A 27,302-nucleotide genomic window follows, 5' to 3' on the forward strand; every position below is an offset into this window, starting at 1 on the left:
CTGGCAAGGCCAATGTGGTAGCTGATGCTTTGAAATCCAGTAGCTCATCCAGTTTATTACTTGGTAACTTTGATGTGGTTGAGAAGTTTCGAAACTTGGCAAGAGGCACAAGTTCAGATAGAGTGTCTGGATTATGTGAAGAACCAAGTCGGTGTGTCTTGGAATGATCATGGACTTCTTTTGTTTCAACAGAGGATCGTGGTTCCTTAAGGTCCGTTGACTGAAGAGGTTATGGCAGAGGGCCATAAGGGTCAGTTTTTTAGCCACCCGGATGCTACTAAGATGTACCGAGACCTGAAGAAGAACTTCTGGTGGCCGGGCATAAAGAAAGATGTTGTTGTCTTTGTGTGCAAGTGTTTGGTTTGCCAAAAGGTGAAGATTTAACATCAGAGACCGTCTGGTGAACTTTAACCTCTTGAAGTACCACAGTCGAAGTGGGAAGGTATTTCCATGGACTTTGTGGTGGGATTGCCGAAGACTCAGGCGGGTTGTGACTCTATCTGGGTCATTCTGGACAAACTGACGAAGTCTGCCCATTTTCTTCCAGTGAAGGTGAGCTTCACTACAGAGCAGTTGGCCAAGCTTTATGTTCGCGAGATTGTGAGGCTTCACGGGGTGCCCGAGAGTATCATCAGTGATAGGGACCCGAAGTTCACATCTCGGTTCTGGGAGGCGCTGCAGAAGGCTTTTGTTACGCAGTTGAGATTGAGTACCGCCTATCACCCTCAGACTGATGGACAGACTGAGAGGACCATCCAGACTTGGAGGACATGTTGCGAACTTGCACGTTGGAGCAGGGCTCGGCATGGGATAAGTACCTTCCGTTGGTCAAATTTTCGTACAACAACAGCTTTCATGCTAGCCTGGGCATAGCGCCCTACGAAGCACTGTATGGTAGGAGGTGTCGGACTCCTACTTGTTGGTCTGAGGTTGGGGACAAGGAGCTTTTTGGCTTGGACTTTGTCCAAGATACCACCTTGCAGATCCAGATGATCCGTGAAAAGTTGAAGCAGGCGCAGAATCGCCAGAAGAGCTACAATGATGTCAAGCATCGTCCACTGGAGTTCAGTGAGGGTGAGCACGTGTTTGTGAGACTTTCACCTGTCACCGGTGTTGGTTGGGCACTCGAAGTGAGGAAGCTAAGCCCGCGATATATTGGGCCATACCAGATTCTTGGTAGAGTATGACCTGTTGCCTACCGGTTTGCCTTGCCTCCGAACTTGGCCAACATCCACGACGTGTTTCACGTGTCTCAGCTTCGGAAGTACATAGCAGATCCTTCGCACGTGGTGCAACCTGATGATGTGGAGGTTCGGGAGAACCTGAAGACTCCCGTTGGACCACTCAAGATTCTCGATCGTGGCGAGAAGCAGCTGAGGAGCAAGATCATTCCGATGGTCAAAGTGCAATGGACCGGAAGAACTCTTGAGGAGTGTACTTGGGAGTGTGAGGACGAGCTTCTCCGGAAGTACCCCGAGTTTCGAGACAGGTATGTTTTCTGATTTTGAGGACAAAATCCTAAAATGATGGGGTGAATGTAAGAACCTGCACCGTTAATTAAGAAAATTAAGTAATTAATTATGTTAAATTAGGAAATGATTCCCTAATTGACCCTAATAATTATTAAGAGGCTTTAATAATTATGATAAGTGATTAAGAATGTTGAAAGTCGCTTTTCGGAAGAAAAGTGCAGATACCGGTTCTGCTAGTCGGTATAAATGCGTACCGAAAAAGTATCCCAGAAAATAATAATAAGTACATGATAATTACTAGAATAATATGTAGGACTTGTAAAACGAGTTTCAAGTCAAAATAATGAGAACTGGTGCCAGAAACTGATACTGGCTATGAAAAGCGTGTACCGAAAAGGTGCTCCGAAAAATATCATAAAATATGATAATTCTTGTAAAATGGAGTAGGTTAAGAATCCAAAGTTTGGGATTAAAATGCTAAGCGTAGCAATTAAAGTTGATACTGTGTGTTTATTGAGTAAGTGACTATAAATACCCTTATTATGGGCACAAAACCCTAGAATCAGATGTCCTACGTGACTCACTTGGTGGCTGAGGGTTGGCTACTGTTCCATTGCCTCTTTTCACCATTTTTGGATCTCAAGTTGTCACCTTTGCTTGGGTTCTTCATCCTTGAGCTTGCATACACTTGAGAGTTATCCTTGTGAGGGTGGGAGAGTGCATTTTCTGAGTCTTAGCCACTGTTTGAGTCAGTCTTGAGGGCTGAGCTTGGAGTTTGAGTAGTGGAAGCCTTGGTCTTGCCATTGTGAGCTTAAAGTGCCACAATTGTGAAGAAAGGAACCATCTTGTTGTGCATTTTCGTACACCTTCTTAGTCAGAATTGTGAGGAGCCATTGGTGAGCTCCAAGAGCACTTCATCCTCTGTTTTAAGCCTTGGGGTGAGTTGCCTAACCTTTGGTCTTGTGTCTTTGATGGTTAAAGATGCATGCTTCGACGTTACATTGAATTAAAAATAGGACCTTGGAAGGATATCTTCGCGAAAATCCAGAAACTGCATTCTGTCACGAAATATCAGGATATTTGCTCGTGAAATATCCGGATATTGATATCCGGATATGGGGATCTGGATATCCGGATATTGTCAGTAAGATATCCGGATATTCTGGGATTTCGTAGAACAGTAGCTGTGCTATGTGTACAGTAGGCTATTGGGGGGTTTGTGGACCCTAGATTGATGAAGTTGAACTTCTGTTTTAATTGAACTAAGTCAGAATCTTGTGATTAAGGGATTATGACTTGTGTGAAGCCTTAAGACGTAAAAAGTAACGAGAAGGCGTGGTCTTAATATTATATGCTTGTGGTGCATGTTTATTGATTTATTATTGGTCCATATCAGACTGTGATCTGTTGTGTGTTGGACTTGAGCTGTGAGGACTCTTGGCTTTGGATAGTGAGCTTGCAAGGTAAGCTTTCGTGTCCTCAGTTTAGCCATGTTGTGGTTCCACCATGTCCCATGGGGGTATGGTTATATGCATGCTGTGTTACATGCTTTTGATGTTCTGGAAATGTTGTTGAGTTGTTATATGCTAGTGCCTTTATGATATGCATGTGGTGTTCCACCTATACGGTAAGCCTGAGTATGTAGTACATACAATATGGTGAGGCTGTGGGTGAGGTGCAAGCGGTGTTCCTTGTACTATCTGTAGGTAATAGACGTATTCCTGCATTTCTCTGGCAAGTAGAATAGTATTGACACACATGACATGAATATCTGTTGCACTGCATTGAGTTTTGGAACTTATACTGAGTTACTGCTTTTAGAACTTAAATTGCACATGTAAGTGAGCTTGGGGTGGAAGATCCTTGAGGACCCCTTGTCTTACTGAGATTTCTTGTTTAGAGATCTCACCCCACGTTTCTGGAATGCTTATTTCATTTTTATTTTATTTTTCGCAGCACCTTTCCGGTACGCGTTTTTCCATAGCCAGTATCAGTTCTGGCACCAGTTCTCATTATTTTGACTTGAAACTCGTTTTACAAGTCCTATATATTATTCTAGAAATATTCATACACTTATTATAATTTTCCGGGATACTTCATCGGTACGCATTTATACCGAGTAGCAAAATCGGTATCTGCACTTTTTGTCAGAAAAGCGACTTGCAGCATTTTTACTCCCTTACCATAATTATTTAAGCCTCATAATAATTATTAGGGTCAATTATAGAATTATTTCCTAATTTCACATCATTAATTAATTAACTTCCTTAATTAACGGTGCGGGTCCTTACAGAACTCATCTTGGATAACATATGCAAGACCTCATATGTGACCCAAGGGTCTTTTGCTATCAAGTTAGCTAGGGGACATTCGGAACATGACTCAGCATAATGAGATTTTGCTACTAATTATGCAGAAGACGACCCCATAAATACCTAAATAAGTAAAGCCAGAATCAAAAAAATAACATATATACCTGAATCAAAAGAGCTACTGTTTGACTAGTCGAATGAATCATTCGATATTGAAATTGGATGAATTGCATCATTAGGAGCTGAATTAGGCTTCGATATAATCTTATTATGAGGACATCTTATCAAAGTAGACTCGGCTAAAGAGTCACAACTTCATTCCACGAGCTTATAACTTAAGAAAATACAAGAATAACAGGGATCAACCTTTGTCCCTTTATCCGATTTTGAGTATCTAGATGGGTAACTTTGGATGAAGTTACATGATCCGAAGTTTGATGAGCAACCGTGTTCAGCATATTTGGCTTTATTGCCGTTACTGGAAAATATTGTATAATTTGAGGGTTTGAAATAGATTGATCACGACCACGGCTTTTAGAATTCGCTAACCCAAATCTCATTTTGTTACCCTCGCTACGGTAACCTTAAAGCATTGCCTGTTATTTCTCCTCTTCTGTCTGGGGTACCCCCCAAAGCCAATATCTAGGACCAAGAGGGGAACTTTGCAGGAATTTGGCCTCATCTTCTTTTGCCTTATCATCATAGCCAGCATGAGGTGAATTCGTTTTCCCCTCTCATTGTCCATAGAAATTTGAAATGAAAAAACCTCAAATGTTTTCGCAACAAGGGAAGGAAGGAGGATATGATTATTTACTCAAAAATGTGAAAGAAACTTAATAACTCCCAAGAACTCATAACAAAGTTTTGGGGGGTAAAGGATATCAGGAGATTCAAGATTAAAGACTTTATATGGTATCGTTAAGAAGTGCAACACTAGAGATATGAAGTACAACAACAGAAATACACACGTAAAGCTAAAATCAAAATGTGTAAGAGTCGAGAAGGTGCCTGTTTTGGGAATATTAAAGGCCATAGAGCTTTTTGGGAAAAAGAAATGGAGCAATGGGGCCAGATATAACACCTCATATTTCTAAAAAAATATATTTACATAACAAATGTGGATTAAAGGGTAGGATTAGTAAAAATCCTGAAATTAGGGTTAAAATACAAAGAAAGGGTAAAATGGTAAATTGTTAAACACATAACCTTAGGAAAGTAAAATTGAGTAGAAGGTCTCAAATGAGAAAACTGACCATGGAAATGGATTCAGAACGAAAAATTGAGTGGTTAGGCAAGTTTCTGAAAATTTGGTGAATAGTGTTTTTATCGGGTAAAAATATCGCGATACAGTTGCACCGTAAAGCGTGTCGAATGAATTTTGAGCTCTAAGTTTGGATATATGTTATAAATGGTATATAGGACTAGAAAATATGATTTCTGGTGAAAATTAATGGAAATTAGAATGTTCGGGAAAGCGTGCCCACAACGCGCATAACAACTTAAAGCTAAGATTTCTCCGAACGACTGGAAAACTCCTGATTCATCTGATCAAGGTGAAAGTTGGAAATTGGCCTTGAAGGCCGTAGCATGTGAGAGGGAAAAACAAAAAAGATTCCGCAAGCGGAATACACATGCATGTCAAGATACATACTTTAAGACGTATGTCATACCTTGTTCGTGAAAACTTAAGATGATCAAGGTAGATCTGAAGGGTTCAGACCCTCTAACGTTGATCCACACCACCCACTGCATCTAGGTGCAAGAAATCCTTCTTGTGAAACCGCCAAGTGATCACTACAATGAGGCTTGCTAAGCGCACACTGTGTGAAGAGAAAGGCTAGGTAAAAGTGTTTGAAAGAGTGAAGCTTTCAATGTGAAATCTTCACAAAAGTGGCGCAGGAGAGGAGAAGAGAATGGCTTGGTTGGTTTTCTAAAAACCCTAGAAGGAACATATATAAAGAGGCGCACAAGAGGAGCCTATTTGTTAAAAACAAATCAGATTTTTAATCAATAAAAATCCCTTCCAAAAGGGCGCTCCATCAAAGAGAGAGAGAATAGGATTTGTTGCAAATCAAATCTCATCAAATCTTGCCAACAACATCCTATCATATCTTTATGATATATTAGGTTCAAAACCTAATCAAATATATGATCATAAATCATCATATAATCAGTTATATGGTGCACCCCATATAGCCTAAATAATGACCAGATACATTTGAGTAGTTGCATTCAAACTTGAATCAAATCTCTCAAATATTCTCCCAACATATCATATCTTTTGGAGCTGATTCTGATGACTAACCAACAGCCAAATCAGCAACCCAAATCTTCTTAGATTATGCCCAAAAGATTTCCTCTTGATATGTTCCAACAAGATCTCATTTTATCATTTTGTTATGAAACAACTTTTCAAAGCCAATTCAAATTCGAATTTCAAACATTTGAATTCAAACTTTCAAACACTTAAATTTTAAATTCAAATTCAAATTCTAAATTCAAATTCAAATTTCAAATTTCAAAATTCGAATTTCAAAATTCAAATTCAAAATTCAAATTTCAAAATTCAAATTTTAAATTCCAAAATTCAAAATTTAAATGTTTGATAATTAATTTAACTAATTAAATTAATTAGTAATGACTTGGACTATCCAAGCCCATTACAATGATCCATGCGCCCTCCACCCCTTTAGGTGGAGTTCCAAACTACTTCTTAGGCTAATAACAATTGTTAGGCCCAATACCATTAATGCTAGAGCATCTAGACAATTAGGTGTTAGTGTGTGACCCATTAGGTCCAACATAGCCACTGACATAAATGGGCTTGGGCCCAATAAGCCCACAACCCATCTAATGACAACACATAGCACTAGCAATGTTTTGTTGCCCCAGAACTAGTTAGATTAGTGACTTGATCATCTTATTACACATATTTGGTTGCCGTATATATTTCATTTCGTCTCGGTTACATTCCCATAAAACCTAGGGTAAGGAAGTGTATCAACCCCTGCGGTTTAGGGTAAGCTTTATTCGAAATAGGGAATCTTCAATTTACAGACTCTAAAGGCAGATCATCTCATGATCTCTTTTACTATGCATAGATTCCCGAGTCCCTGTAAATGTCATCCCAATTTCTCCGGTTTACAGATAACCTAATCTCTCACAGAGATTTGACGAATTCCTTCAGCTTATCACCCTAGCCCTGTGTTCTTTCAGGACAAGCCCAACAGTATACCTATGAGTCTCCATGTTTCAGGCAGACGAGGTGCACAATCAAAGCATGCCTTCTAGAACACAGTCTAGGTAATAACTTCTGGTCTTAGGAAAGACATACCCAAATATAAAGAGACTACTCTAATGATACTCTCTGTGAGAGTTCCTCATAGAGTCTCTTTGTGGGTCTGTTCAGTGCGAGCTATACCCTTATAGGTCCACCCACGACTTTAGCTAAGACATCTCCATATCTGTAGCACATGAGGTCTATACCTTGTATCCATATACAAGTAGATAAGTCGTGCTAGTCTTACCCGAGATCACTGACCCCATTCTCAGTATCTCTAGACTAGGAACATAAAATTAGGAATAAACATCTGGTATTCTTGAATCCTCATGATTGTGATCTCATCACAGATACTCAAGAGATACCTATTTTATTCCACGGGGTTTATCAAGTTATTCATAATATATTAACATTAATATCGAGACATAATTAAGAAACAAGATAAAGAGTGCTTTTATTTATTTGCGACAATATTAAAAAGGTCTACATCTATGTCCTTATTTAATCATAAGATTGTCTCTAGGACACCCAAATACTAACACAAGGAAAATTAAAGGACAATGATTAATGTTAAAAATTAGAGTTTCTAAATTATTTAGGAAATTACAGACGTTTAGTTGAATAGGCGGGAGATTTGAATTAATATGAATCGCATGAGGTGGCGGTGGGACCCACCCCACTTAAGTGACAATATGACAACACCTCCATGTCATTATCCACTCATCTCCCTCCCTCTTCTCTCTCCTATACCCGCGGCCTTCATGGTTCTTTGGGGGAAATTTGGTTGAAACTTTCTTTCTCTCCTAACTCACCCAAATATCACTAAAATCCAACAAAGTTTGTCCCCAAAGTTGAAGTAAATCACCATCCAAACACAACCATACCATCCACAAGCCTTGAAACTCACTAAATTGAGAGAAAATCCACACATTCATCCGCGACCATTGGAGGAGATTTGGTGTTCTTGAGTTGTGTGTTCAAGCCATTGCTTAGATATCACTTAGAGGAATCTTTGGCCTAGCTTGTAAGTTTTAACACATTTTATTGGTTGAATCATGAATTTGTATTTTGGTGACCTAGAGTTAAATTGCTTGATTGATGTAGTTAGAGAGCTCCAATTGAAATTATGTATTAAATAAAAGTGGCTTAGAATAATGTTTTAGAGTGATAAAAACCATAAAAATTATAGATGAATTTGGTTGATAACTTAGGAAAATTTTGAGTTGGGATGTCAACACTTTGTGAAATTGATATGTTGGATGATGGTGTAATTGAGTTGTGAAGTGTTTGTATGAGTTAATTATAGGATTGTAAGGTGTGTGGAAGTGTGAAATTGGATTGAATACCCCTAGGTGTAGGGACATGATGAATTCGGCCATGTGAGGGCATGTGGGGTTGGATGTTGTAAAATTATGTAATTGATGATGTATGGTTATGAATTGTATTTAAATGGGTAATGTGTTGAGTTGATGCATTGAATTGGAAGGAAAATTGTTAGAGGATATATGTGAGTAGGGTTTGGCCATTGAGGAAAAAATTAGGAAAATGGGGTTGTGATGGTATTAAACTGAATTAAGGACTTAAAGTGGTGTTGTGGTAACCTTAGGAAACCATGGGAACTATGAAATAAAATTAAGAAAATTCCTTGGAAATTGTTGGCCATATGGACGAACCTTGTTATGTGTGGGGGGTGGATTTTGGTGCCTTGTAACCTTGTTTAATTGCACCTAGTATTGATGATCCTCGTGTGATCATTGTAGGTTGCCTCCCACGGAAGTGAACTTGGAGCTTTGAGCTTGGTGGGTTGCCCTTGGTCCTTGACCAAAGGGATTGTGGTAAGTGATTATGAATATATGCATGAGTTCTTTAATAATCATGTATATGTATTGGTGGATGGAAATTGAAATGGGAATGTCCTATGTGTAGGCGTTTCTAGTGGTACCAAGCTCAGTGACGTATTAAATTAGAGCTGTCAAGTGAAGGAGATTAATCAGGTAATCCCTTGGTACTGGGGTTTAATCCCCCTGTGTGCTCCATTATGCCCCTTGAAGGTAGTGGTTGGAGGTGTATGTTGGTAATAGTATAACATGTCCATGCAGATTGTTGCCTTCAGGCATTACGGACTTCCACTGGATAGGTCTCCATGAGGGAGTTCCAGTTGACCTGGGGTCATGGTGTGTCATCCGTTGAGGAGCACACTAGGAAAGTCTCGGATGTATATGGATGGAGGGTACCTTGTTTGATGTTCTGGGAACACTTCCTTGGATTGGAACCCGTAGGCTATATGCCGAGGCCAATAGGCCAGACGTTGCGTGGCTTTGGCATCGACCATTCCAGCTTCGTCGTATTTTTACTCCTAATGTCCCCTACTTCACTTAATTCCTTGTTTTACCCCATTTTGAATGTTGTAGTATATTATTGGTATGCATCTGAATGAGACATTGGGCAGAATAAACTCTTGAACCTCTGGGTTACTAAGATATATTCGTATATCTCACCCCGTTTTGGAGACTTTATTTTAGGTAGTGGCAGTGGTACCGGAGCGACGGGCAAGAGGCTCGTAGTATGAGCTTGGACATAGAGTCTATTTTGCATGTTATGGTTATTAGGCCTAGGCTAGACTTAGGACATGAACATTGCATGTGACTTAGGATTTATTACTTTCATCTTTGTTCATGTCATATTTTGTCTAAGTTTAGTCATTATTGCTCATGATTTATTTCGAGGACTTATTATGTATATTTGAAAGATTGTTGTAATTGTTTTAAAGAAGCATTGTAATTTGTAATATTGAGACCTTGTGTAATATTGAAACATGTTATATGAGGAATGGGCAATAGGCCTATTCTAGGATATGATTTATGTTTTATGCCAAAAGAATGCATGTAATGGAATTAATGTGATTGAAATGGTTTAAGATTTAATAATGTAATTAATGAGTTGTAAAGTAGGCTTTTGATATAAATTGTGAACGGTTGTAAGAGCACCAAGGCATTGATGGTCCTTGAGTGCCACCCAAGTTTATTAGGTACCATTTGAGGATAGATAACACACTTTTAAAAGTGGGATATGTTGGAAAAACAAAGGAGACTCTGGCAAAATTTCTATAAAATGACAAATTTTGAGTGAACTTTGGGAGAGCATATCTCCCTCCACAAAAGTTCAATAGGAACGTGTCATACGCCATTTTGAATCTTGAGATGTCAACTACCTCTTGTCAAAATTTGAGAACCATAGGAGTAGTACGCTTCCCTGTAGAAGCCAGTGAACACAGACTACCCAAAACTCCCCTACGCATGGGGCTGTCACTGTCTGTTTTTGGGAAAAATATTACCGCTTCGTTTCTTGGTCAAATTAAGTGTATGATATGTCAAATTGAAGCTTGAGGTATCTATTTTTCTATATAAAATTTTAGAGTGATTGGTGGAGTGGTTTTCTAAAATCGTGCAAAGAGTGAGGGCTGTTTGGAGTCCTGTTTGAGGTTGGCTGGCAAATTTGCTTGTCCAACTTCAAAAGGTGATATCTAGAGAAAATGAGAACTTTTTGGAGCGTTTGATAGCTTTTTAGAAACATAATTAAGTCTAGAATAACATACTAAAATATGAGAGGCGCGCGACAAGCAGATTTTCCTCAGTAACCAGAATACTGAACCATGTTCGGATAGTTAAAAAACATAAAAGTGAGATTTTGGCTAAATGAGTTTATGGGAATCCCTTAGTAACTTGAGAGGAGTATAATATGATATTTAGGCAATTGTTTTAATTATTCCACAATTAGTTTTCAGTTACGGTCACAACTTTTATTCGTTATGCTTTATTATTGTTTTAAATGCTCGCGTAATGAAAAGGAAAAAGTTTACTCGCATTTTTATAAATGAATTGTTGTGATTGTAACTGCGCTTAATATCATAATCAATGTTAGCAATACCGGTGTACAATGTGCTGTTACACTAGAAACCTTCGAAGATTTCATGAAGCAAGAGAAGAAAACTTGAATTTACGATGAGGTAAGAGAAAAATAAGAAATGAGAAGGGGGGAAGTTAAAAAATGAATTGTAACTGCAGAAAGCGCAAAGAGCAAAAGGCAGGGGCAAAAATGCAAATTTGCTTCTAATATAATGATTAGATAGATGAAGAGATGGGCACATTAAATGCGCACGAAACACGAAGACGCATATGGCTGTTTTATCATGTTATTCCAATCAGAAGCTGTCAGGTGTAAAGTTGTCATCATCATACAAAGATTCCTATCTCGGATTCATGATCCTTGAGAAAAGAGGAAATTAATATATAAACTTTAGAATTGATTATTTACTCGGTTCATTTGAGGTTAAAACATAATAAATTATGTAACGACCAAGAATTGAGGTTAACTCAGAACAAAAGAAGTTCACGAGCAAAGGAAATTTAAGTTATGGGGTAAAAAATGTGTTGCATCCCGAATTTCTAATATATCGGCCTAAGAGACAAGCAGGTAGTCTCATGAAACAAATATTTAATGGTAAAGTCAATAGAGTGGATACAATAACAATTGTTATGCTACTAACTTCAAATAAAGATCAGGTGATATCACAATAAAACTACCAGATGTAAAGAAAACCCAGATTCTCATCTAGTTTCAAGCTATAATTTAGAGGTCTTGGGAGTAAAATCGAGTTTCTAAGAGGCCCATATAATGTGAAGCCCAATAATGGGCAATAGAAAAAGGAAACTAATATAATTAAAGGAGAGTATCTATCTAAGATGCTAATCCTAATAGGATAGCATTAAACTTGGGCTTGGGCTTTCTAAAGGAGGCACTAAAAGTCCAAAATTTCAATACTCACTGGTTAATCTTATAAATAAAAGGTAAAGTCTACAGGTATGACACTTTCTTTCTCTCTACTGTATGTTGTCACTGTGTACACACATCACCCCTTTGGCAAAAGCCATTACTATTCATGCACAGTGATCTGTCATATTCTAAGATATCTAATCTATAGATATCTTAGAAGACACTTTGATCCAAGAGTAATTTACTAGTCTTTTGACAAAGAGAGAGAGACAAATAGTAGCATGTTATTTTTTTTTTTATATTGATATGTTATATAGTGTGCTTTCTATTAATTTGTATTGAGGATGATTGGTCATTTAAGTGTTTTAATGATCTTTTTCTTTTTCTTCATATTTTGTTAACACAATTCTCGTTCATATCATGGTTTAGTAATGTTTGATCCTAAAGAATCGAGATGTCTAACTGGTGGTTGGTAATTGTATCTAGGATTTGTTCTCTCACGGAGTCTATAGAAGAGATGCCGCAGAGGGTAGCAAATCACTGTGCATAATAATAATGACATATAGCCGAAAGCATGGAATGTGTGCACAGTGACAACTAAGAGAGCACAGAGTTCAAAATGTGTACCTCGTAGGGTAACTTAACTTCTTATTTATAGATAGTTACCTAATAGGAGTGGAATTCTGGACCTCTCAGGAATATTAGGGCCAATTCTTGACCCACTAGTGATATGATAAGATTGATATCTTATCTTGCAAGATTATTTCCATATCTCTCTTAGATGCTTATCTTTGGGGCCCTATAAGTTGGGTCATAATAGTTGCCCCCCAGTTCGACAGTCTTAGCATTCAAGCTACCAGGCTATAATATTTTTCTTGCACCTCGACCACGCTACGGTCCATTCATTCTGAGGATCCCATCTAGTTGTATAGGCAAGTTATATTACTTTTCTTGTGCCTCGGACACATCTAGGTCCGTCCTTAGTTAACGTATGCTCAGTGTTCTTGAGTCTCCTTGCATGCCTTCCTTTTGCAAATGGCCCCTTAGTGTGGTGTGACGAGGTTTGAGCTTCGCGTCAGGCTGTGGGTCCCGCAGCTGGGTTACTTACAGCCTTGTTGGCGCCTCACCAATTTGGGGCATTTGGACTTGGTATAGTCCTGCGTTATTCCACAGATCAGTCGAACGTGGTTTGGATCAGATTGTTTGTCCCTCATGGGATGCATCTTTTATTAAGTTGTTAGGGCTCGCCAAATGGCCTTATGCCTTTTTTTTGCATTTTGTTATACTGATCATTCGAACCCAGCTTGTTTTACCGAGGTGTATAGTATCTGCGGGGGCGGCAATTTTGCCCTGACCCTAGTTGGTACCTCTTTGAGGGAACTTGTGGGGTGCAGACTCGTGGCCTAGGCATTGGATAAAGTTGTTTAGCTGACATGCATTATCGTGGGCCTTCGTTGACTGGACCCGGCTTTTTTTCTAAGGTCTTGGCAATTTATTTTTTAATTTCTTGCTTTGACGTGTCTTTTACAAGTTGCTTTGGTTTGGCGTGTGTCCTGGAGCCAGTTTGGCATTTTGAAGATGTTGTATTTAGCATCTCGGCTTAACTTGTTGTAGTGTTTTTCGGTTCTCGAGGGGGCTCGTTTGTTTGCCTTGATCCTCGTTTGTACTCTTACAAAGGTATTTTTGTTACTTGGCTGGCACGTGCTATCATGGGCCTTTCGTAAATGGACTTGGCTTATTGGCCGATGTATTGGATTGCGATCTAGCTAATAACAACAGAATCTATCGTTGTCTCTTTAGCTTGCCATATATCTTTAATGTTGCTTCTAGAAGTTGCGAATCCATTGGATGGGTCTAGAACATTTGCCTCTAGTTTGGCAGTCTGAGAGCTCAAGCTGTTGTGCTGCAATGCTGCTACTTTGTTGGACCTGGGGATGTAAACCAGGACTATGACGAGTCTCGTAGGTTTGTGAGCCCTTTTTAAGGTATAAAATATGACCATATAGTGGTCTTCTTTCATTGGTCGGTGTATGAATGATGTGTTTTCATCGTGCTTGATGGCCCTTTGTATCACCTTTGGATGCTTAATTGAAGATTGATTCGATGTATGTCTCTAGTCAGGCGTAGGAGCCTGCTAGGATCACACTCAGATGCTTCGGTTCTTTTGAATTTCTAACTAAAGTATGTCCGGTGTTTCCCTTTAGTAGGGCATAGGAGCATGTTAGGATTACACTCAAATGTTTCAAGTCTTCCTTGAAACTTAGATCCATGATAGGTCGCTCTAGCTCATATCGTGATTGTCACTCTGACCAGGACCATGGTAGGTCTCTTTGGCCGGGATCGTGGTAGGTCACTCTGACCGGTACCATGGTTGGTTGTTGGGGTAGAGGTGTTTGTACATTGAAGGTGCAATTTCACGTGTTGTAATGGACTTCCTATAGCATACAAGTTTGCAACAAATATTGTTAGGTAACTAATGATAAGTAACTGAGGGTGAGGCCCTTTTTTTGATGTCAGTCCCTTAGCACTCAGTCAAGGAAAACTCATTCGTTCCCAAGAATAATGACCAATTGCACAAGTGCACACATCAAGCAATAAATGAGATTTATATGTCCAGGTTATCATTTCCTCGAAGAAAGTATTGCTAATATGAATTTTAAGCTATGTTAATGAATGTGAAGAATAAAGTAAGCAGTATTGAACTTAAAATAATGACAAGTGGTTCAGTTTAACTTAAAATAATTCCTCTCATTGTTATATATTTTAGTCCTTCCTTAATTCAAGGAGGAACAACAAATCATAGGAATCAATAGTTGTGATGTGATGTGATTTTAAACTAAAGAAATACAAAAAATAAAGTGAGCAATAGCTAGGAACAACACGAGTGATATATGTTAAGCGGAACAACAGTTAAAAGAAAATGAATGGATACACTGATCCACTGTTAAACCAGCTATATTCTAGACTCAAGTTCTCGTCCAAAGGACTTGTCCAGGTCTCTTCATTGCCAATGCTGATTCCCCAAACTTTTGGGCTAAATGGTATGCAAAATCCCATATTCCTCTGGCGATTTCACCCTTAATAGTTACTCAGGGAAGAACCTTTAATGAACGAAGGGGTTCCTTTCTCAATCATGTTCAAGTTTCGTTGATACAAAATGCTAAAATGCTCAAACAACATAAATTTGATGAACTTAATAACAAGATATTGGATTATAGACATTTAATAGTTTCACAATTTTTTCATTTCAAAAGAAATTAGCTCGTGTTCAAAGACATGATTGAAAATACAATTATAATCTTAAGAATCTGAAATTGAGTATGTGTTTGTATATATAGAGAGACTGTATGTTCAGATGATAAGAATTTATCTTCATTATTTAACTTAAAATTGAGTGGTCAAACTCCCGCACTAGGGACAGGGGTAAGTTGATTTCCTCGAGGCTTCCCTACCCCGATATTGACTTCTTGGATGTATTTTTTTATTTGGGCTTGGGCCACTTATTTAAAGAAGAAATTTGGGGAAAAAAATCTTAACTCATTCCAAAGTTACCTCAGGATAATATTCATTTCCTTTTGCATAAATGGATTTTATAATCACAGTATGTTCCTCACTGGGTACCTACCGAAAATCTATCTCTCATTCTTTGTCTAATTTTTTTTTCTTTCCCACTTTTTTACCATGATTTTCTATTCCAAAGTAAAAATACTCAACAATTGCGCGTCGTTTTTTGAATGCACGGTTTAGGTAGGACAAATATATCTTGTCAAAATGAATATCTTTTCCTTGGCTTAATTAGCAGTTTCCTAAGCACTCTACTTTATTTTAAGAATAAACAGATTATCAGCAAATTCAAGACGACACAAAATTTTATTTAATAAAAACAATGTTTAGCAATGTGAACAACTGAATATAAGAATTATAGTAGACTAATTATCATAATTCCCACATAAATAATTTTATTACACATTTGAGAACATATATCACATATAATTACTAGCCAAGGTACGACACAATACTCCTATTTTATTTTTCGACAACATAACATTTCCTAGTTGAATACTAGAAAAATAAAGCAAACAAACAGCCATAACAAGTAGGAGTCTAGGACAATCTTTTTAAGAAACCAGAAACATAAACAGTAGAAGCAAGCTTCTTGGTCATGCTTTTCTAGTCAATGATATGGTGATGTTGGTGAACTCTGTTTTCTCCTTGGACATACGATCAGTCAAGATTTCTTGGTAGCGGCTAAAAACCTCATCAATGATAGCTTCACCAAAGTGGCTAACCAACAGAGGTTCAGCCACAGCCCTCATTAACTGTGCGACATTGTATCCACCATCACTGAGTGATTCTGATATTTCAGATTCAAAGTCAAAAACGTTCCAGTTATAAAAAGGGTTCCAATTCACTTCAGACACATCTAGGCGATTGATGGTGAACGATCCTTCTTTAAGAACTTCCAATTTCACTTCATATGGGGATGGATTATAGTGAGGGATGTTGAAAGTATCTAGTTGCTCTTCTTTTATTTTTCCCTGTGCCATACAGTAAAAAGATTCATGTTCATCTTGCCAAATTTATTTATGTTTCAAAAGAGAATTAATGTGTATAGTCTTTAAAACAATATAATTCCAGTCAGAACGTTTTTTAAGATATGAATCAAAGGCCGCAATCCATCTAATTTGAGAATTCAAGCGTGGAAAACATATAGTGTGATATATATTAGGGAAAAATAATTCTGCATTTTAAGAATGTGTACCTGCAAGACCATAGCATTAAGAGCTGCAGCCATAAGCTCCCAGATATAGCAACATTCCTTGGTAGATGGATCGTCGCTTCTTCTTCCCAAAAATGTTAGAACCATACGACCCCCTTCAACTAGTTCCTCAGCTCGACACTTTAGAAAAAGAGTGAAATCTCTTTGAAATTGCTCATAGTAAGCTTTGAAGACATTTAAAGGGCTTGTGCTGGCCATGTAAATGTTTCCCTTGTTATTCTCTACACCCTGGGGAACCTAATTAATCACCAATAAATAACAATTATTTATATACCATTAATTTATTTGTGAGAATTGGGATATAAACAAGTCAACCTATCTATTGATAAAGGAAATAGATCCTCTCATGTGAAAAAAAGCACATAATATGGTGATGTGGGAAGATCACAACCATACAAAGATGAATCGACGGTTATGATTTTATATCTACCTATTTTAATATATTTTTCTTTCTTCCATTTTTACTATTGATCCATCTTTGTATAATTATGATTCTCCATATGATAGGCCTATAAAGAATCAATTCAACCTAATAGATTAAACTAATAAATGATAGGCCTATAATAACTTTTTTATTACTCTAATACACCACTCATGCAAAAGTCTTTTGAGCTTAAAGCATAAATATTACACAACTCTATTTTTTTGCTCTACTTCGTACTTACACCATAGTTTTGAGGGACAGGATCTGCTTACAAACTTTTTTTGCAATTACACTAATGTAGGACCGGTCGTACACTGTGTGATTAATGTAGGACCGGTCCTACATAGTGTAGTTTGTAAGAGTTTGTAAACAAAAAAGTTTGTAAATATAACCTGCCCCTAGTTTCGATACCATGATAAACTATTAATTAACCTAAAAGTTCAAACCGGTAAGTGATGGACCTTTAACGATTTTTATATTACTCTAACACCAATTAGGGACCTACGACTAGATGTGACTTAGTATATTGATTTGTGGAATAAAATAGGTTCCACCTTAAAAAAGACAATTTAAAATGTAGTCAACAAGTCTATTTTTTCAAGGTTTGGCCCACAAATTTACATACAGGCTTAATTGTATTATTTATTTTAGTTAAAATAAAATAAAATAATTATTTAAATAATTTTAAGAAATGAAATAATATTATTTTATTTAATTTTTTTAATTCTTAATTGATATTATTGTAGGTTTAAATAAGTTAACGAGCTTCAAGCTTTTTTAAATTTTAAATATAATTTATGTCATACTTGTAATTTTTTTTTATATTTTGTTCTTAATTATGTTTTTGAGATAAGTCAAATCTTCAATATCTTCGCAAGCTTTAAATCTTTGAACCGGTTATAATACTTGAGTGATACTTATAATTTTTTTACACAAAAGTCACACCTATAATTTAGTTTAACCTAATAGATTAGACTCAAATCCGCGTATTAAATGAACGTACAAATTAATACCGATCAGAATAAGAAAGATATAATTAATATATACGCACCGTAGATAGCCAATGAAGGCTGTAAGAGGAATGGACAAAATGCAAACTTCGAGTAGGAAAAACCCTTCCATAGAAAGAACCGGGAACCCCAGAGACGTAGCATGGACCAACCCCAGTTTCCATTTCAACACGAAGTTTCTCTTTGAATTTTTCAAGGGACTTGAAAATGTTGTTGAAGTCGTTCCCTGGGAGATCATTCATAAAGACCTTGTATTCAGGAGATTTATGTTTCAGCTCTTGGCAAAGCTTCTCAACAGCCTTGACAATTTCTGACACCACAAAGAAAGTGTTTGGTCCAGAAGAGCAACCCAAGTCTGCAATTGCCAAGCTTCTCGGGAATGTGCTGCAGAAGAGGGTGGTTATGCCTTCCTCTATTATGGGCTTTGTCAAAGTAATCACCTTTTGCTGTATAATCAATGACAAAAAATACAGTTAAGTTATTTCTGCTTGACATAAGACATTACCATCTCATTTGTATAACCTTTTTTAGTGTTATAAAATTGGGTAATAATATGAAGACATAAAGCATGATATTAATGTAGTTAGTTATACCTGAACTAAGGAGTTGTTTGCATAGCTTGCTCCTCCAATACCTCCATTCATGTGCAGTACCTGTGCTACTTCCATTCTTGTTTTTTATCTTTGTTTCACTCTTAGCCTTCTGCTTCTCTGCTTCTATTCGTTTAATCAAAGCTATACCACTCCCATATATATAGGCGTGAAAGCTATTTAGAAAAAAAAGTAAAATAAAAAAACGTGTTTTTTATTATATATATTTTTACTTAAAATAACATTTTTCATGGCTATCATCTTCGCAAATCCCACCGACATCGATAGATTCAAAGTGGGTCCCGTGGTACTTCTAAAAAAAAAAAATGGATCCCATGGTCGAATATTCGCTTGGAAAATATTTTTACATCTTTTATCAAATATGAAAAATATTTTTTTGTTATCAAAAAAAAAAAAAGAATATTTTCTAAAGTAAATGTAGATAAGTTATTTACATTCGTTCTCAAAATAACGTCGTTTTATATTAAAAAAATTAAAAAATTATAATGAAAAATACTATTATAACCCTGAAATAAATTATAATTATAAAAATACCTTGATTTCCGCAATAAAATGACATAATTTTGAGCTCACTATAGATAAATTATCTATATTATTTGTAGAAAAAACAAACTAATGAAAAAAAATAACCTATTTACACAATTCTTCTTTCTCTTTGCCCCGACTCACATGAGCCGGGTCCACCAAATATTTGCTCCCTTATAGGAAATTAATTGCATGGTCACTTTCTCTCTACTTCTTCTTTCTTTCTCTCTCCTCTCTCTTCTTATTTCTCTCTGCTCGGCTCACATGAGTCGGGTCCACCAAATTTTGCTCCCTTGTAGAAAATTAATTGTATGATCCCTTTCTCTCTCATCTCTTCTCTCTCTCTGCCCGGCTCACATGAGCCGGGTCTACCAAATATTTGCTTTCTTGTAAGAAATTAATTACATGATCCTTTTCTCTTGAATAAACATTTGGTACTACTATTGTACCTAGATTCAGTGTATTCCATCAATGAGAATATTACACATCAGAGGAGAGAAAAAGAATTTGACAAAAAAAAACGAATTTTAACTGATATGTAATATTTTCATTAATGAAATACATTGAATCTTTAATACAATAGTAGTACTAAAGATTTATTCATTTCTCTTCTTCTCTCTACCCTTGCTCGCATGAGCCGGTCCGCCAAATATTTGATCCCCCTTGTACCGATTTATTCCTTGAAAAGATGAAACACATCGTATGTCAGGAATCGGAATAGTCAAAGCAAGGAAACTTTTTTTGGGGGGGAATTACACGAATCGAACATAATTACACACGTTCTGTTACACACACTCATACCACTAGTGTTCAGCAAGGAAACTTCTAACCAAATTAGTGGATGTGAAAGATTGGTTGAGACTATTTTATATTTAAAATAATTTATGATTAATTTTATTGAAAGAGTATTTTTGAGAAGACAGTGATTATAATTTAAAAAATAAATAATTTTCAAAATGATTAGTTTTTTATTTTATTTTTCATTTTTTGTTTTAAAAAGTATTAATTTTTTTAGGTATTTACATTTTAATTTCTATAACTCTAAATCATAAAGGATTGTTTTTCTTGCAAACTAGTTCCTATAACTTTTATTTATTAAATTATTTAAATAATTGAAAATATAAGAACTAATACTATAAAATTTTATTTAAATCAGAAAAAGTAAAGACACTAAAAAACTTATGGGAAAAATATTTATGCAGTTACTGCAGATAAATTATCTATATTTTTTTTCCAAAACGACGTCATTTTGATATTGAAATCTTAAAAAATTATAAATATAAAAACAATTAAAATCCTGAAATAAATTAAAATTATAAAAATATCATAATTTCTTCTCCAAAACAACATCGTATTGGACTTACTGCATATAACTTATCTGCAATAACTGCAGAAAAAACGAACCCAAAACTTATTATAAAGATCAGATTTACACTATGTATGCAATTATGAAAACAAAATTCTTTCATTCTTATTTTTTTCAATATTATGTGGAAGGGTATCATAGGATGCTACTCCATAACAGTGTCCGTACAATACAGGGGAGAAGGGGGAGGGAAGAGGTTTATACATAGATGAGGGACGGATCAACAAGAATTTGACACGCGTTCCAATAAGAAGCAATTTTGTTGTTTAGTTTGCAGCATTAGTCTATTGATATGACATTGGATCCTCTAATATATTAATTAATATAATTATATTATGCAAAAAAATTATAATTATATAAAATGAATAATAATAAAGAAAAAGAGAAAATATAAAGACATAGATAATTACAAAATTATTATGATTAATTGACATTTATATAATTAAAATTCTTGCATGTTAAATTAAATAAAATATACGAGGATCTGTTTCCATTGATAACTATCCTGTCAACACGGAACTTAATAGTGTGCATGATTGATTCCATGATGCGACATTTTAGCATGTTATTTCAACAATTGTGGCAGATGATTGTACCATAAATAATAATGACCAATTAATTGTTTGGTGCAGTCTGCACAGCTCATGGTATTGACGCAACCCATTGACGTTTGCATTCTACGTCACAATGAGTTTGTTTTTGTACTAAAAAATAAAATAAAATATGAGTTTGTTTAATGTGGCACACATTTTTTGAGACATTGATCGAACTGTACTTTTTGCATAATAATATACTTGAATGTCTTAAATTGTAAAAAAAATTTCAAACTGTCACGGCATCTTTACTGTCATGGCATCTTTAGCGACTATGTGTTGATTGTCCATGGCTGAAAAAGCCTTACAAGTTGGGTTGGTGTTGATTGCCCATGTGTTAATGAAAGGGCCATAGTAGCAAATGTTTCAACGACTTTGGTCCTGTAAAATTTCTGCAATACCTGCACCGTGGACTGCTAGACTAGGCCAAATTTGCTGGCTTTCTCAGGGACTTTGATCCCATGGGCCTGCCAATTTAAAAAAAATAATTCATACTCACTACACAGCACGGCTATTTTGGGCAAATGAGTGATGTGTTTGTCATTTAACCCAAATAGCTACCTAAGGTAGCTACTTTGGTGCAACCCTGTAAGGCTTTTCCAACTTCTGAGAGAGTGATACGTGTTCTGTCCATAGTAACTAAGAATCTCAGTGACTATGGTGTCGTGCCAATTTGAAATAAAATTTATACTCCATGACATTCAGATATATTATTCTCAAAAAGAGAACAATATGATCAATGTCCCCGTATTCTTGTTTTGCAACGGGGTAAACTACGACGCTTTTTCTTTACCAGGTAAAAGCTTTGGATCAACAACATGTAGAAATTTGCAATCTACCACAAAAATGAGTTTGTTGGATTTGGCGGTATTTGATTTACCAGATCTCATTTTGTAAACTAGAGCTACGAAGACATAACTGCGCTCACTGAATATGACCGGCCTATGACGTTCATTTATCGTTGATTTTCTACTGATTTGGTAATTCAAAAAAATTTATTATATTTTTCCTGTATTTATTAATTTTGAGTTTTATTATTTCAGAATCACTTAATTTTTTTTTTATCATAATTCATATCTTTTTTTATTACGTAAGTGTCCTTCTTCATTTGTCATTTTTAATTATTTTTTTCTGATTAAGTTTTTCTATGTATATATACTTTCTTTTAGTTTAATAAAAAAAAAATTAAAAAAGTTTTGCGTGAATGTAAGTTCTTTGAATTCTAAGATCAAAACAAATCTTCAACCTTAACAAGAATCTATAGTACAATTACAAATCACTTTCCAATAGTTATGGAGTATAAAGTTGGCCACATACATGAGCCAAATGCCGTTTGCATTCTCTCTTTAAATCTATATTTTACAATTTATAGAGAGATTATTACGAATGAGTTTTTGGGGTGCAATTCTTAATTGTTTCAGCAAGCATTTGAGTAAAATAAATGTGATTGAAAAAAAATGGATTTCAGGTTTCAAAAGAAGTTGGATTGGTATATACAAAAAAAAAAAAAAAAGAATAAGTTGGATTGGAGTTTCTTTTTTCTTTCTAATTTTTAAATTTCAAATGAGGTTGGAATACATATTTTGATTAGTCAATCTCAAAAAATATGTCAAAATTACATAGAATAGAGAAGATTTAGAGATAACAAAGCTAACTTGAGGTTTTTTTTTCCTAGAAGAAAATATGTCTAGCAGTTTTTGTCTACGGGCCGGTTATACTTACCACTGTAACACCCCGTAGTACTTTGGTTGTTAGCATACATCATATTTAGCGAACACAGCGGAAGACTTTATTTTATTAAATATAAAATCGTCTTATAAAAATATGAGTTAACTTTTTCCAAAAATATTTCTAAAATCATTTCTAAAATTGTTCACATGAGATATTGCGTAAAGGTGATCCTAAAACATACATCTACTAACTATTCTCATTAGCCATTATCTGTACCATTGACTAACCGGATATAATAACAAGTATCATTTCTGCTAGAGTCTCACGGCAGCATAACGGTTGTTTTACGAATATTTGAGTGATAAGAATCTCACTAAATAATACAATCCTAATAGACCCAATTTATATAAACAGACATCTCACAAGTCCCACACAGACTGTGATCCCCTCAGTGGGTTAATACATACATAAGGCTCCATGCCCAAAACTAAACATCAATTACAACATGTTCATATAAAAAACACATGCATCTAAACAAATACATATCCAATACATAATTCTCCATAAGCTCATCAAATACAAGTCATGAGCATTATTACACAATTAACATAATCTCAAAATACATAACTATAGCATGATAAAAACTAAACATACTATCAGATAAATATCCATTGGCACCCAACTAGCCACATGCTTGGTCATTTTCCATGGAGGGTGTAACACCCCGTGTATCCCCGGTAATGTTATCATATTATCGTATTAAGCTGCGCTTAATTAAAAATGCGGAAAATCTTTTTCTTTTCAATATGACGTCATTATACTTAGCCAAGTTGATTACTTAATCAATTTCATAAAATATCGCCTGTATGTAAATTGCAATAAACATCTAACTGAAATACCTCAGAATATAGGTATAAAGTGAGTATCTAAGTCACGACATTACATCACGTAATCCGGACAATATCCTGATACATTAATACAACTATAAATAAAACAAGACATAACCCAGTCTAAGTGGCATGGACAATCCCCATGCTCCCGAAATCAACAACATAACGACAGAGTCCCAACAAGATAATCCAAAATCATAAAATGAAGCTAAAAGCATAAAAGCAGCAAGCATATCCAGCATCCAACATGTCAGCATATAATATCATCAATATCTAACTCAGCTCCGGCCTCCTGCCGCCTGGGGCCTCAACCCCCACATTACCTGATCTTGAAATAAGCATTCTCCAAACGCGGGGTGAGATCTCTAAACAAGAAATCTCAGTAAGATAAGGGGTCCTCAAGGATCTTCCACCCCAAGCTCACTTACATGTGCAATATAAGTTCTAAAAGCATTTATATCAATATAAGTTCCAAAACTATGCAGTGCAACAGATATTCATGCTATGTGTGTTTAAACTATTTCACTAGCCAGAGAAATGCAGGAATACGTCTATACCTACATGTAGTACAAGGAACACCGCTTGCACCTCACCCACTGCCTCACCATATTGTATGTACCATATACTTAGGCTTACCGTATAGGTGGAACACCACATACTTATCATAAAGGCACTAGCATATAACAACTCAATAGCATTTCCAAAACATCAAAAGCATGTAACACAGCATGCATATAACCATACTCCCATGGGACATGGTGGAACCACAACATGGCTAAACCGAGGACACGAAAGCTTACCTTGCAAGCTAGCTATCTCAGCCAAGAGTCCACAATCTCAAAGCCCAAACACAACAGTATCACAATCTGTTATGGACCAATAATACATCATTAATCAAACTCTACAAGCATACACTTAAAGACAACGTCTTTCCTTTATGTTTTACGTCTTAAGGCTTCTAACAAAGCCACAAGCCTTTAATCACATGATTCTGACTTAGTTCATTAATTACAGAAGTTCAACTTCATCAATCTAGGGTCCCCAAACCCCTAATAGCCTACTGTACACACATCACAGCTACTGTTCTACGAAATCCCAGAATATCCGGATATTCCTCGGGGGCATATCCGGATATCCAATATCCGGATATCCAGATCCCCATATCCGGATATCAATATCCGGATATTTCACGACAGAATGCAGTTTCTGCATTTCGTGAAGATATCCTTCCAAGGTTGGGTTTTTACTGATTAAAGACACTAAAACATGCATTTCTAGGTGTGTTAGACATTACCCAACATTAGGTTATCATCTTAAGCCCATTACATGCATCAAGGTTCCATTTTTAACCAATAACTCAAGATCAAAGGTTGAGTATGCTTACCAAGCTTCTCAAAACAGAAAATGGCAGGGAAATGGAGCTCCCTACACCACTCCACTGTGCAGCAACCAAGGGCCACGAAAATGCACAACAAGATGACTCTTTTCTTCACAAAGGTGACACTTTGAAGCTCAAAATGTCAAGACCAAGGCTTCCACCACCCACACTATGAAGTCATCACTTAGACCACCAATATACAGAACGCACAACTCAAAAAAGGGTGCCTCTCTCCCTCACTAAGCTCACACCCAAGTGTTTAGCACATTTAGAAGAAGATTCAAAGAGAAAAGGTGGTTCTTTGTTGAATTTTCTTGGAGGAGAGCAAGGTGGCATCTTGGAGGCTCAAGGTTCAGAAGAAACTCACGTAGGAAATCTGTTATGGCCTAGGGTTTTGGGCGAAAAGAGCCTATATATAGCGGTTTAAGTCTTAAATAAACAGTATTAACTTTAATTGCTACGCTTAGCATTTTAATCCCAAACTTTAGATTCTTAACCTACTCAACTTTACAAGAATTATCATATTTTTATTATATTTTTCGGAGCACCTTTCCGGTACGCGCTTTTCATAATCAGTATCAGTTTCTGGCACCAGTTCTCATTATTTTAACTTGAAAATCGTTTTACAAGTCATATATATTATTCTAGGAATTATCTTGCACTTATTATAATTTTCCAGGATACTTTTTCAGTATGCATTTATACCGACTAGCAGAACCGATATCTGCACTTTTCTTCCGAAAAGCGACTTTCAGCATTCTTAATCACTTATCATAATTATGAAAGCCTCTTAATAATTATTAGGGTCAATTATGGAATTATTTCCTAATTTAACATAATTAATTACTTAATTTCCTTAATTAACGGTGCAGGTTCTTACATTCACCCCACCTTTTTAGAATTTTGTCCTCAAAATCAGAAAATATACCTGTCTCGAAACTTGGGGTACTGCCAGAGAAGCTCGTCCTCACGTTCCCAAGTACACTCATCAGGAGTTCTTCCGGTCCATTGCACTTTGACCATCGAAATGATCTTGCTCCTCAGCTGCTTCTTGCCACGATCGAGAATCTTGAGTGGTCTGACGGGAGTCTTTAGGTTCTCCCGAACCTCCACATCATCAGGTCGCACCACGTGCGAAGGATCTGCTATGTACTTCTGAAGCTGAGACACGTGAAACACGTCGTGGATGTTGGCCAAGTTCGGAGGCAAGGCAAGCCGGTAGGCAACTGGTCCTACACTACCGATGATCTGGTATGGCCCAATATATCGCGGGCTCAGCTTCCTCACTCTGAGTGCCCGACCAACACTGGTGACAGGTGAAAGTCTCACAAACACGTGCTCACCCTCATTGAACTCCAGTGGACGATGCTTGACATCATAGTAGCTCTTCTGGCGATTCTGCGCCTGTTTCAACTTTTCACGGATCAACTGGATTTGTTGGGTGGTATCTTGGAAAAAGTCCAAACCAAAAAGCTCCTTGTCCCCAACCTCAGACCAACAAGTAGGAGTCCGACACCTCCTACCATAAAGTGCTTCGTAGGGCGCCATGCCTAGGCTAGCATGAAAGCTGTTGTTGTAAGAAAACTCAACCAACGGAATGTACCTATCCCATGCCGAGCCCTGCTCTAACGTCTAAGCTCGCAACATGTCCTCCAAGGTCTGGATGGTCCTCTCAGTCTGTTCATCAATCTGAGGGTGATAGGCGGTACTCAATCTCAACTGCGTACCAAAAGCCTCCTGCAGCGCCTCCCAGAACCGAGATGTGAACTTGGGGTCCCTATCACTGATGATATTCTTGGGCACCCCGTGAAGCCTCACAATCTCGCGAACATAAAGCTTGGCCAACTGCTCTATAGTGAAGCTCACCTTCACTGGAAGAAAATGGGCAGACTTCGTCAGTCTGTCCACAATGACCGAGATAGAGTCACAACCCGCCTGAGTCTTCAGAAATCCCACCACGAAGTCCATGGAAATACCTTCCCACTTCCACTGTGGTACTTCAAGAGGTTGAAGTTCACCAGACGGTCTTTGATGTTCAATCTTCACCTTCTGGCAAACCAAACACTTGGACACAAAGACAACAACATCTTTCTTCATGCCCGACCACCAGAAGTTCTTCTTCAGGTCTTGGTACATCTTAGTAGCACCAGGGTGGATAGAAAACTGGCCCTTATGGGCTTCTGCCATAACCTCATCGGTCAACGGACCTCGAGTAAC

General features: G+C 36.8%; 1 protein-coding gene and 1 pseudogene across 1 annotated transcript; both read right to left on the minus strand.

Moving 5' to 3' along the window:
• LOC133298714 (uncharacterized) overlaps nucleotides 1-27,302 on the minus strand; it is a 112,723-nt pseudogene that overhangs the window by 28,904 nt on the left and 56,517 nt on the right.
• Nucleotides 15,749-18,772, minus strand: LOC133298712 (S-adenosyl-L-methionine:benzoic acid/salicylic acid carboxyl methyltransferase 3-like). Its single transcript, XM_061498039.1, has 4 exons — nucleotides 18,645-18,772; nucleotides 18,093-18,497; nucleotides 16,600-16,854; nucleotides 15,749-16,375 (listed from the first exon to the last, which is right to left on the minus strand). The coding sequence occupies exons 1-4, from the start codon at nucleotides 18,717-18,719 to the stop codon at nucleotides 15,998-16,000; spliced, it is 1,113 nt and encodes a 370-aa protein (XP_061354023.1). The 5' UTR covers nucleotides 18,720-18,772; the 3' UTR covers nucleotides 15,749-15,997.

This window comes from Gastrolobium bilobum, unplaced genomic scaffold, assembly GCF_033153095.1.
Source record: "Gastrolobium bilobum isolate Gb01-03AN ecotype WA unplaced genomic scaffold, APGP_CSIRO_Gbil_v1 utg17211, whole genome shotgun sequence".
In the NCBI taxonomy this organism is placed as follows: Eukaryota; Viridiplantae; Streptophyta; class Magnoliopsida; order Fabales; family Fabaceae; genus Gastrolobium; species Gastrolobium bilobum.

Excerpts from the sequence above, each read along its gene's own strand:
- LOC133298712 (XM_061498039.1), bottom strand. The coding sequence starts at position 18,719 with ATGGAAGTAGCACAGGTACTGCACATGAATGGAGGTATTGGAGGAGCA. Across the intron at positions 16,855-18,092 it reads GCCTTCATTGGCTATCTACG|GTTCCCCAGGGTGTAGAGAA; the intron begins GTGCGTATATAT and ends GTGATTAATTAG. Across the intron at positions 16,376-16,599 it reads TTAATGCTATGGTCTTGCAG|GGAAAAATAAAAGAAGAGCA; the intron begins GTACACATTCTT and ends TGTATGGCACAG.